Consider the following 12,991-nt stretch of genomic DNA (forward strand, 5'->3'; position numbering starts at 1 on the left):
TTTGGAAGAGAACTTCTTCAGAAAGAGGTAAAAAAGAAAATAAGATTCATATACTCAAACAAGTGCGTGCATGCACGCGCTTCTCCCAAATTGAACTCGAGGCGACTGCGTAACCCTAAATGCTCAGCATCAAATCGGGAAGGATCAATATTTTCACTGCCCCCACATCTCAAGAAACAATCCTCTATTCTCTCTCTAATCGCCTATGCCCCTCCTCTTTAATGAAAATTTAATATCTGATTTTACCCTTTTGTGTTTTTTTTTTAAATTATTTTTTTTATTAAAAATCCGAATATTTTTAATTTTTCAGATTTCAAATTTTTCAAATTTTTTAAAATTTGAAATTTTAATTATCGATGTACAACTGATCGTAGTTTTACTTAGTTGTACTGAACTATACTTCGTGAGTTAGTTATACTTAGTTGTACTGAGTTTTATACTAGTTATACAGAGTGTTATTGAGTACTACTGAGCGTAGGTATATCGAGTTCTACTAAGTTATACCTAGTTCTACTGCGTAATACTGAGTACTACTGAATTAGTTATACCGAGTTCGACTGAGTTCTACTGGTTATATTGTGTACTACTGAGTTATTTGTATCAAGTTCGGCTTAGTTAATAATGCTGAGTTATACTAAATCCAGATCTGAAGATGACGAACAAGAAAACCCCTAAAATCAAAGCAACGCAGAATCTTCTTTAACACAATTCTAAATCGGAAAGATCCAGAACAAGAAAAACCCTATCTAAGATAACTCATAATTCTCTTCAACATTCCCACATCCAAAAGCATCCAAAAAAAAAAAAAAACCTAGATCGAAGAAAAACCAGAATTCTTTATCAAATAAGGCTGAGTCGCACCGTTTCAAACAGATTTGAAGAGCGAAAGAGAAGAAATCGCCATTGATGTCACTCCATCGCCTTCAATGGTTTCTCATGTCGTTTCCACCACCTGCGGAGTTGGTGATGATGGTTTCCATTACCGGTATAGTTTATCACCTTCAATAGAGAGAGAGAGATAGCAAGGAAGAATAAAAGGTAAGGAGTTGCAGAGAGAGAGGACGAAAGAGAAAAAGAAAAAGATAAAACATAAATGAAACTGATACGACTGTATATCACCAGACATGGATGCATTAAGGTTAAGGGTACAAAGGTAATTTATTATTTTTTACATTAAAATTAATTAATTTTGAAATTAATCATATAACGGGGTTATTGAAGCTTCTCCTGAGATGTGGGATAAAGAAGCTAATGTTTCCTTGAAGATCCCTCTCTGTTCTCAAGGAATGGCATTCTCTTCAACCGGTTTGGCAATTCTCCCTCTCTGTGATGGTGAAGCTCTCGATCCACCACCACCACCTTGCATTGCTCCTCCTGCTTCTGTGACTACTGTCCACGACTCCTCCTCCGCTGCTGTCCAAAACTCCTCTGTAGCTGCCATCCATGACTCCTTCCTCACTCCCGTCCACGCCTCATCTCCCTTCACTAATGTCGATGCGGTTACTACTGTCACTGCTATCACTGATGTCGATGTTTTTGCTACTGTTGTTGACGTTTCTCAGCCACCAAAAGGCTCCGATCTTGATGATTATGAGCTTGACAAAGATGAGGAAAATACTTTTGTTCCATCCTTGGGCGCGTGGTTGAAACCTCTTAACTTCACGCCTCCTCCAACCCCTCCGGAACCTGCAACTCCAAGGCTCGGAGTTTCAGAGGCTGTAAATTGCAGATTGGTGAGTCAATCGTTAATGGTCCCAAGACTAAGAAAGAGCAGAAGTTGTTCCCTGCGCAAGCGAAGTCGCAACTGCCTGTAATCAATCATGATTCCACCCCCGGCACTTAAGAATGATGGTAGTCTTCGTTTCCCATGGCCCGCTCATATGAACAATCCTCTAAGAACTTCTTTTGTGCGACTGAACCAACTTATCGTCTAGATGGCACGCTTCAAGTGACGATACCCTCCAAGGTACTTAGATTAGGACAAGAAAACAATGAAGAATACGTTGTTGGACAGTTTCATAGGTGCTTAAGTCCTCCTAGGGGTCTTATACACGCAGTATTGAATAGGTTATGGGTAGGGAATGTAGGATCACTTGCAAGAAGTTAGGAGATTCGTCGTTTTTTTTTCATATCCCTCATGAAAATACTCGTAAATGGGTTATTCAATGGGGTGTATGACATGTTGATGATTGTCTACTCTTTGTGGCACCTTGGACTCTTGACAACTCCTTAAAGTACCCGAGATCTCTACCTTACGAGTATGGGTAAATCTTAAAAATATTCCAGACTCTTGTTTTTCTAGGCTAAGCATCAGCCACATAGCATCAGGTTTAGGAGAGCCAATGCTTACTCACAAACTTCTTTTAGATCCAACAAATATGGGAGAAGCAAAAATATTAGTTGAGGTGGAGCCGGATAAACTGTTCCCAAAGCTTGATATCCATTTTTACTTCAAATTGACACGGATAACGATAAAATCCATACCTAGTTGTATCTTCTGGAAAAGAAAAGTTAATATATAGGGTTTGAATGTGAGGCAGAACTATTGCAGGAGAAATGCAGGATAAGTTGGAATGCTGAGGGGACTGCAAATAGGCTTTGAACGTAGTGCAGATCCAAATAATGCTGATAAAAAATAAAAAGCTGACCAAACAGGATAAATACAGATTAGTAGTTTGCAGATTAAATGCACATCAATTGTCCAGCCGTTTTTCCTTCTTATGTACAGATCAAATAATTTATCACTAACATTGATCTGTATGCAGTTTACTTGTTATTTTAATATATATTTTTGTTCTGCATATTTTAAGGTGAATGGCAAAAAAAATACAGTACAATCTGCATAAAAAACTGCATTTGGTCTGCATTTGTCATGTGTCTCATTCAAACGCATAGTATCCATTCAACTTTGAAAATGCAAAACCAAAAATAAATAATAATAAAAATAAAAACTGTATGCATGACCTTTTTCTGTGTAATTTGGTTTGTCCCGCAGGTAAGAGGAGGGCCAATGCATGGGCTTCTTTTTTTCTTTCTAATAATACAGTTTCGTCTATAAATTAAAAACTTTTTTCATTTTTTTTTTACATTCACAATTTAAAAATCTCCCTAAGAAGTAAGTTTTTGTAATTTTCCCGTTTTTATATATATTAATTATCCCAAATTTGTTTTTTTCTATAATATGTTGAAATGATATTTTTATCTTGTGATTAATTGTTTCTATATATTTTTCAGGTTTCTCATATATCAACGTGCATTAAAAATTGGAAATTAAGGTAATTTTTTTTTCTCTTTGATGAATTATGAAAATTTTATTATCTTTAAAACGCTAAAATTTTTATTCAATAATACTAGTAGAAAAATTACCAATTCTCTACAAATATAGTATTACACATAAATGCTTTTATGTTCTAATTAATTAATTTTCATTTTATGTAAATTAGTTTACTAAATTCATGCCTGTAATTAACAATCATCTAATATTTTACATATATTAATACATTAAAATATTTTTTATAACCAATTAATATTTTTTAAACAGTGAAATAGTAAATATATATTTTCATTCTTTTATATATTAAAATATCTGCAGTTTTTTTTTTATCTTGTGTATAGTTAGTTCTATATTTTAAAGTTGTTTTACATATCTATATTCATTAAAAACAATTCAAAAATTAATTTATTTTTTAACTAATATTATTGTAACATGTATATGAAAAGATTTAAGAGAATTGATTTAGCTATTTATATCACCAAAGTTGACTTGCCTTTTCCATCACAGTTCCGTTTAGAACTCCAGAGTTAAGCGTGCTTGAGGGGGAGTAGTAGAAGGACGGGTGACCTATCGAGAAGTGATTCGCGATACCGTGTGAGTGAGGCCAAAGCACGGGGAAAGATCATGTGGTGATTGCAAGTTCAGTAAACATGACTTTCGGATCTTAGAAAAATTAACACACCGATCGTTGGAACGGGATGGGGTCTACGGGCAGAGAGTGCAGGAGTGGGTGGCCCATTAGTCGTGGGCGGTCAGAGCGTTACAAGTGGTACCAGAGCTGGTTAGCCATCTCGGTTCTGATTTGTGAAGCATCTTGAGACCTGGCGTGGGGCACAACGAAGACGTTGCGTTCTTTGAGAGATGGTGAATTGTAACATCCTGAGTTGTGATAAATAGAAAGACTTAAGAGAATTGATTTGGCTACCTATGTCACCAAAATTGATTTAACTTGTCTGTCACACATCCGTTTAAAACTCCAGAGTTAAGCGTGTTTGAATTGGAGTGGTAAAAGGATGGGTAACATATTAGGTTGATTCGCGATTTTGTGTGAGTGAGACTAAAACACGGGGAAAAGTCACGTGGTGATTGCAGGGTCGGTCAGTAAAAATAATTTTCAGGCTTTGGAAAAATTAACACATTAGTCGACCGTTAGAATGGAATGGGACTCACAGACCGAGAGATGGTCCATTAACAGTGGACGGACAATACTTTCTTTCATTTCGTCTTTCACACAAAAATCCTCAGTATTAAAAAAAAAGAAGTAATTGCGTGACAAGAGCAACAAGTGACACGTAGATCTGGCCAATGTGATCCATGACGGAAGCTTAACATTTGACCGCTTCGCACATAGTAAATCATTGAATTTTCCCATTTTTACACAAACATTTAACATTTAACATTACTTCTTCTTCTTCACCTTCAAAAAGTTTTTAACAGAACAGAAACACCAAAGAAAAAAGTTAGAATAAAAAAAAAAAATTATTTATAATAACAACAACAACAAATCCCATTTTTACCTTTATCATCTATTTTTATTTCCATCTTTTGGTTTCTTGAGTTTCTACTTGTATTCTCTCAACCTCAGCACTCTTTCTCTCTCTACCTTGAGAGACACCAAAAAAACTCACAAACTTTTTTCTTGAGCTTTTCCTCGTATGGTATCTAAATCTTATTTCCATTAAAACAATTTATTACAGGGAGAAAACCAAAACCCACTTTTGTCGGTTCGTTCTCCTCAATAGTTTCTCGACTTTTTGTCATTCTTTTTCAAGAAAAAGATTGAATGAAAGGAAACCAAAAAGACTCGTCGGGTGTATCCATGTACCGACCGGGTGGAAAACTAATGATCTGGCTCATCCTCTTCACCTCCGTCACTTACATCATCTACACTCTCAAAATCGTCTCCACTTCACGCGCTTGCCAATATCTTACCTTCTCCGAGACCATTCTCCAACAAAGGCCACAGAAAAAGGCGACTACGACTGCGTCTGCGGCTGAGGCGGTTGCAGGGGAGCACGAAGCGACGGATCTAAACCACGTGGTGTTCGGTATCGCCGCGTCGTCGAAGCTGTGGAAAAAGAGGAAAGAGTATATCAAGATTTGGTACAAACCCAAGAAGATGAGAGGCTACGTGTGGTTAGACAAGGAGGTAACCGACGCCGGAGATCAAGAAAACCTCCCGCCGATTAGAATCTCGGGCGACACGTCGTCGTTTCCTTACGCCAACAAGAAAGGAAGCAGATCGGCCATACGGCTCTCGAGGATCGTCTCCGAGACGCTGAAGCACCTTGACTCTGATTCGAGGGAGAGCGTGAGGTGGTTCGTGATGGGCGATGACGACACGGTCTTCGTCACCGATAATCTGATTAGGGTTCTGAGGAAGTACGACCACGGGCAGATGTATTACATTGGGAGCTTGTCGGAATCTCATTTGCAGAACATTTTCTTTTCTTATGGAATGGCTTACGGTGGAGGCGGTTTCGCTATTAGCTATCCGTTGGCTGTGGCTTTGAGCAAGATTCAAGATCGGTGTATACAGAGGTATCCGGCTTTGTACGGTTCCGATGATCGTATACAAGCTTGTATGGCTGAGCTTGGAGTTCCATTGACCAAGGAGCAAGGTTTTCATCAAGTAAGAATCTTTCAAACTAGAACTCTGCAACTTTTTTTAAGTGGTTGCTTATATTGGTTGATCACAAGTCGGTTTGCCTTAGAAAGATGAAAAAAAAAATCAACTGAAATAGTCAATTGATTGATCTTGAGTTTAACTGAATTTTGATGTCTTGCTTGGTTAAAGTCGATAACTTTCAGTTTTCGTTTCTTAGTGTCATGGGTAGTTCCAAGAGTTTGATTTTGTATATTGGTTCAAAGACTAGAGCCAATGGATCTGATAAACCTCTTTTTAAGGTTTGTTAAAGAAATCTAAAGCCTTAAACGATCTCCAATCCAAACTTACATTTTCCTTTATAATTTCCACTAAAATATTGTTACTCTAGAGTGAGTCTGAATTAGGCATGGGCGTTCGAATACCCGTTGGCATTCGGGTTGGTTTTTTCGTGTTTACGATTCTAGGTCGCATACTAAAATTTTATTAGTACGGGTCGGGTTCGGATAATAACACTTCGGGTTCGGTTCAAAATTGTATTGCATCATAAAACCCATAAAGTAATCATATATCGTACGGATTCGGGTTATATCGGTTCGGTTCGGATATAACCAAAGTAAAAAACAAAATTTTTGAAGTAAAACATAAAGAAAAACATAAAAATTAATCTATCACACATAAAATTGATAAAATAACAATAAAATGTTAAATCAAGCATGAAAACAAACATCATTTGTAAACAATATGTATTGTCTTATAGAGAGTAGACTTTTATTTCAATGAGCAAATTATAAAATACTTATTTATAACTAATTGTGTATTTAAAGAATTTATTAGAATTTTAATATTTATTATTATATATAATATTATCACAAATATTGAATTTAATAATTGGAATAGTTGTATATATTTCAAAATATTTATATTGACTATTAATTTCGGATTTTTCGGGTTACCCGTTCGGGTTCGGTTAATAACACTTCGGGTTCGGATATTTTTTGTACCACCCTACAAAATCCGTTCGGGTATTTTTACGTTTCAGGTCGGATAACGGGTCGGGTTTTTTGGTTCGGGTTCAGTTCGGATTTCGGGTTCCGGATTTTATGCCCAGGCCTAGTGTGAATTATAGAAAAAAAAAGTTTGGATTAGAGCTTAAAAACAAGTTCCAAAAAGTTTAACAAATCAAAGTACTTTCAGTTTTAGCAAACTTTGGTGGTTGTGTGAATTTATTTGCATTCAGGTTTATTTGCTTTTTACTTACTCTCTCCATTCCCGAAAGTAAGATCCTTTAGAGTTTATTTTTTTTTCACAAAATAAAATTTTCTATATTTTTAAGGTATTTTTGTATACTTTTGAAGAATATTTGAATTGATTAAATTTTATTGGTGGATAGTTATTGAAAAATGTATTGAAAAATAAATATTAAACTAAATTATAAATATTTATTATATTTTTAATAAACGTGAAAACTGTAGAAAATCTTAATTTCGGGACCGGATGAAGTATTTAGCCGACATTCATTAGTTTATTTATGGAGATCGGAGTGTGTCTGATTACTAGTAATAATTAGCTACTAAAACCATTTTTAAAACAGTCGACCAGAAGTTACACCATTGGAAATGACAAAGCATCATTTTACAAAGCGTGAATTAGGGGTGGGGTACCTCTTCAGGTTCGGATCGGATATTTTGGATATTTGGGTATTTTGGTATAAGAGTATAAAACCCATTCGGGTATTTTCTAATTTCGGACCGGGTTCGGATATATATCCGCAACTCGAGACATAAAAAAAGTTGAAATGAATGTTCTTTTATGTCTTCAAATCATTCCTAATAATATAAATAGTCTAAACACATAAAACGAAAACAAAACAACAGTAATCCAAGTTCATAAAGTTCATAGATTAAGTAAATAAACCAAAACAATTTCTACTTCCAAGCGTAGCTAATAAATTAAATGATTAATAGATTTGAATATAAATTTTAAAACACACTAGTTTGGTTATTGTTTTGAAATTTTGGATACAATTTTTGTTAATGCACAAAACAAAAAGCTTGAAAAGTTTTTGAAGTGAGTAACAATCCATAATTATATGTATTTTATCTAATCTTAAGCTATGTGTAGCATTAATATAAATATTTTGAATACAATGAGAAAAGTAAACTAAAAACATAAGATTAATTATACATATGTTCGGTTATCTTCGGATATTATCCGTTCGGGTTCGGATATTCAAACTCTCCCAACTCAATATCCGTTCGGGTATTTTGCTACTGCGGCTCGGATTTCGGTTCGGGTATTTTGGGTCAGGTTCGGATGCGGCTTCGGATATCGGGTAAAGTGCCCAGGCCCAGCGTGAATTAGGCCTGAGCATTTTTATCTCAATCCGAAGTACCTACCTAAATCCAAACTAGAAAAATCGAAAACGAATCCGAGCTGTTATACAAAGATATCCTACCGAGATTTATGAGCTTAGTACTTTGGGGTTTGGTTATAATCCGAACCGAACCGAAATCTAAACTAGGATCCGAACGATATCTGAAATTAGTTAAATATGTTAATGTTTTTATATATTGTAAGGTGATTTAGATATTTTAGAGTGTTCAAAATATTTTTGTAGTTTGTTTTATTTCTTATTTTGAATACTTTTTAGTTAATTTAGATAATTTAACTAATTTTTAGTTAGACTTATGAATAATTTCTATATATTTTTTTAAAAAATGTCAATTTTTGAAGTTTAAAATATATAGTTTTAGACGATTTCAAATATTAGTTACAATTCGAACCGAACCCGGCCTCATAATTAATAAAAATCTGAACGGGACTTATAAGCATAACACCGAAAATCTGAATCAACCAAACCGAAATCGACGGAGCCTCCGAACGCCCAAGCCTAGCGTGAATTGTTGTATTTTCTATAGTGTCTAAAATTGTTTCATTTAAAGCGTCATAAATTTTCAATGCATTTATTGCTAGTTTTTCTAATTTTACTTTATTAAATAATATAATAAAATAAAATAATATATTAATTAAGTGTAAAAGATGAAATTTAATAACAATTAGAATAAAATGGAAAAGTATACTTTTTGGTTGATTATCATTAGTTTATTTTAAGAGCAATTTTCTCAAATATACATTTTTAAGTTTTTGTCACAGAAATAGACTTTAAAAACTAAAAAGACCAACATAGCATTTCTAATTTTAAAAATTCTAATTTTTAACTTTTAAAATTTGAAATTCTATTCCAAAACTTCACTTCTCAATTCTAAACTTTAAATCTTAAATTCTAAATCCTAAATTCCAAACCCTAAACCTTAAACTTCATCCATTTAACTCTAAACCTTAATGTCTAGATTAATTAACCTTAGGGGTATAAGTTTTTTTTTTTTTTGATAAAACAATTAAATCTATTTTGGTCATTTTTATTTTTAAAGTCTATATTTGTGACAAAAAAAATTTAGATCTATCCTAGAGAATTTTTTAGGTCTATCCTAGAAAATTTTTCTTACTTTAAAGATATTAAATTACAGCAATTTATATAGCATGACTAGTCTTTGCCTATTGTTAGATGGACTATTCTCTCAGATAGACATTTTTAAGTTTTTGTTATAAAAATAGAATTCAATGCTGCAAGTTGAAATTCCACCATCTCAGGATCAGGCTCTGGAGTTTCTTTTCTTTAGTTTCATTGTTATCCTTCTTCCGAAGGTTCTCTTTTTATTTAGCACCTACTAATGTTGGTTTTGGTGCTACTTTGGTTTGTACTCTGTTTGAACTTTGTTTCAAGCCTCGAAGCTTGGACATCGCAATAAATTCAATTTTGTCAAAAAAAAATGATTTTTTTTTTATTTTGAAAATTTTAATATTTTTTTAATTTTTAAAATTTGAAATCATATCTTTAAAATTCTACGTCTAAACTTTAAACTATAAATCATAAATCCTAAACCCAAAAACACATTTTTTAATAAAATATGTTGGTCATTTTGATCTTTAGAAACTATATTTGTGACGGAAAAAATTTTAGGGCTATTCTGGGAATTTCTCTAATTAGATTCCTAGATGTTGGAATACGACGCGTTTGTCAGTTCATCATTAGATGTCTTCAATACTGTAACTCTTTTGATCTACGCGCGATGAAGCGCGTGAAAGCTACAGTTCCTATTTACCTTTTGTAACGTTGATGGAATAATGTATTTGCTTGTTGCAGTACGACGTTTATGGAAACTTATTCGGCCTCCTCGCTGCCCACCCGGTAACGCCGTTCGTATCAATGCACCATCTCGACGTGGTGGAACCCATCTTCCCAAACATGACCCGCGTTCGTTCCATCAAGAAACTAACCACACCGATGAAGCTCGACTCGGCCGGACTACTCCAGCAATCAATATGCTACGACAAGTACAAGAGCTGGACGGTTTCAGTGTCATGGGGATACGCGATCCAGGTGTTTCGCGGATCGTTCTCTCCGCGAGAAATGGAAATGCCTTCTAGAACTTTCTTGAATTGGTACAAAAAAGCAGATTACACCGCCTATGCATTCAATACAAGGCCAGTGAGTCGCAATCCATGCCAAAAACCGTTCGTTTTCTACATGTCGGGTGCGAAATTTGACAAGCAATTGAACACTACGGTTAGTGAATACACGAGGCATAGGGTTCCGCATCCGGCTTGTCGGTGGGAGATGACTAACCCGGGGGGGATCAACACTATAGTAGTCTACAAAAGACCGGACCCTCACCTATGGGACAGGGTAAGTAAATGGTGAATTATCTTCTTTAACATGCTAAACCTTACTCCCTCTGTATTTAATTATAAGTAGTTTTACCTAAAAGCACAAATATTTAGAAAGTTGTTATTTAAAAAAATATATCATTTAATCAATTAATTCAACCAATTATAAAAAGTTTGACATTATTTTATTGGTTACACAATATCCAATAAATGAAAAAAATGCATTGAAATATGTAAACTACTTATATTGTGAAACAAATTCTTTTTTGCTAAAACTACCTACATTTAAAAACGGAGAGAGTATAATTTATTTGAATTAATATGCTAACGCGTCGTGGTTAATGTGTTTTTTTCTTTTCCAGTCACCGAGAAGGAATTGTTGCAGGGTATTACAAACAAAGAGGAATAATACATTATGGATCAATGTTTGTGTATGTAGAGCAGGTGAAGTTACTGAAGTCAAGTAGATTCCAGTTTTTTAATAAGATAAAATTTGGAAGAGAAACAATCAGAGGCTTTTAGTTAGGCTTTCCACTCTTATAGTTTTGCTTTTTATGAGAGAGACCTCTATAACAATTTCTTGTTATTATTACATCTTTCTTTAGCCATGACAAAAGAATTGTTGTAAGTGATTTAGATATAATATGATTTACCCAGCAGTTATATGAAGGATTATATATAATATGATTTAGATTCAACTTTGTATATGAAATATTTTATATAATATGATTATATCTTATATCACAATTTTTTGCTTCTTATTTTGTACATAACACATATACGACAAATTTTTTAAAATTATAATGTGTTGTTATACATTAAAATGCATGAGTTTGGAGAATACAAGACATTTGTATATATCTTAATCGTCTCTTATATACTAAATTGCAAGTCACTCAACCAATCATATTCTGACACATAATAAATGTAAAAAACTAAGAAAAAAACTCAAAAAAATAATATTTAGAAAAAAAATGATCTGTAAACTACCCACGATCATACTTTAGCCACGATCTTTAATTTTTCATTCTCTTATATCTGTCAAAATTTTATCACATTCGATAAAGAAAATTAGAGAAACCTTTTTGATCGATCAAAAACAGAATATAAAGGATGTATTCTTCTTCTTTGCTTTCAAAATCCTAATTCATAGTTGGGGTCATCTTGAATGTCCCGAGTCCCAGAACGAGTGCTGATAGAGGATGTATTCCTAATAGTGTTATCTCCCTCCTTCGTACATTTTTGTTGATTACGGCAGAGCGTGACATGCTTCTTGGGAACCGGTTTAGGGATAGGAAAGCTCGAGAAAGAGTGGACATGGTGGATTTGAATGGCTGGAGATTCAACTCGAACAAAGAGACTTTTTTAACGTGAAGAAAGAGAAGGAAATATAAGGAGAGTAGAAGTCAACCACAAATGAAGATGCAAACGTTTTCGAATCAGAAGAAGGGCTTTTGATAGAATGGCTTTTGTTAAAAAGTAAATGCTCCTGGTGTGTATACTTAAATATATTACGTATATAACTTCAAAAGAACGGTTGAAGAAATCTGAAACATGGAAAAACCATTATGCTTCTGTGTTACCAAAAGTGTCTAATCTACTTTGAATGGTTTAGTTATGTCTGACATGAGCTTACAATTTGTGTTTATAGTAGCAAAAATTAAGTAACAACAATCACCTATTCTCAAACTAAAATTTTTAATAATTTTGACTATATAATTAATTCTCATTCCTATGCACTGATTAATTTTTCATGTGATGATGTTTCTATGTTACATGCTGATTTTTTTCTGCTTTTATTGGGTTTGTAACATTATTTTAGTTTGTACATGGATACAATTAGAGAAAATATTGAAAGAACAAAACAAAATAAAATATAAAAGCTTCATACTAATATTTATATTCAACAAACTATTTAAGATCAATGTAACAATTTATAAACAAAAGCAAGCTAAGTTTATATGTTTGTGGTTACTTAATTATAAGTGTGTTAATATTATTTTTAGTGTATACGCATTTACTTATCTGATAAACTATAGTTATGCTGTACATGTCAATTTTTAAAAACTGAAATGCGTTTATTTGCAAGCAAAATTACTCCCATGATGGGTCAATACTAGTATAAAATAACTCTTATTCAAGAGTTTTCATGATGTTTGTATAGTTGATTTATTATACAAACATCATGACTGGAAGTTGTGGAAAATCATTTTTTCTAGAGCTTTTTTACGAAACAATTATGATTTAGTTTTCAAAAATAAATTTGTGGCCAAATAATCAGAAAAGAAAATATGTTGGATACTTTTAGAAACAATCACAGGAAAAATAAAAATAAAACCACTACCAAAATATCTACAACTTAAATTCTAAAGCAAAATAAA

General features: G+C 33.5%; 1 protein-coding gene across 3 annotated transcripts; it reads left to right on the plus strand.

Annotated features, from left to right (window-relative positions):
* The first annotated feature begins 4,817 nt into the window (after positions 1 to 4,817).
* Positions 4,818 to 11,301, plus strand: LOC106313552. Of its 3 annotated transcripts, XM_013751388.1 has the most exons (3): positions 4,825 to 5,906; positions 10,087 to 10,629; positions 10,973 to 11,301. In XM_013751388.1, exons 1-3 carry the CDS (start codon positions 5,058 to 5,060, stop codon positions 11,075 to 11,077), a joined length of 1,497 nt encoding a protein of 498 aa, XP_013606842.1. In that variant the 5' UTR covers positions 4,825 to 5,057; the 3' UTR covers positions 11,078 to 11,301. The 3 variants fall into 3 exon arrangements, with proteins under 3 accessions (XP_013606843.1, XP_013606844.1, XP_013606842.1); XM_013751389.1 differs by lacking the exons at positions 10,087 to 10,629; positions 10,973 to 11,301 and adding an exon at positions 9,498 to 9,637 and having other exon boundaries at positions 4,818 to 5,906; XM_013751390.1 differs by lacking the exon at positions 10,087 to 10,629 and having other exon boundaries at positions 4,819 to 5,906.
* Positions 11,302 to 12,991: the final 1,690 nt, after the last annotated feature.

Source organism: Brassica oleracea, chromosome C9 (assembly GCF_000695525.1).
Source record: "Brassica oleracea var. oleracea cultivar TO1000 chromosome C9, BOL, whole genome shotgun sequence".
Taxonomy (NCBI): domain Eukaryota; kingdom Viridiplantae; phylum Streptophyta; class Magnoliopsida; order Brassicales; family Brassicaceae; genus Brassica; species Brassica oleracea.

What these genes read in the sequence shown, in the direction of transcription:
- LOC106313552 (XM_013751388.1), top strand. Translation starts at nt 5,058, where the DNA reads ATGAAAGGAAACCAAAAAGACTCGTCGGGTGTATCCATGTACCGACCG. An exon ending in AGGAGCAAGGTTTTCATCAA is followed by an intron (nt 5,907 to 10,086) that starts GTAAGAATCTTT and finishes TGCTTGTTGCAG; the next exon opens with TACGACGTTTATGGAAACTT. An exon ending in ACCCTCACCTATGGGACAGG is followed by an intron (nt 10,630 to 10,972) that starts GTAAGTAAATGG and finishes TTTCTTTTCCAG; the next exon opens with TCACCGAGAAGGAATTGTTG.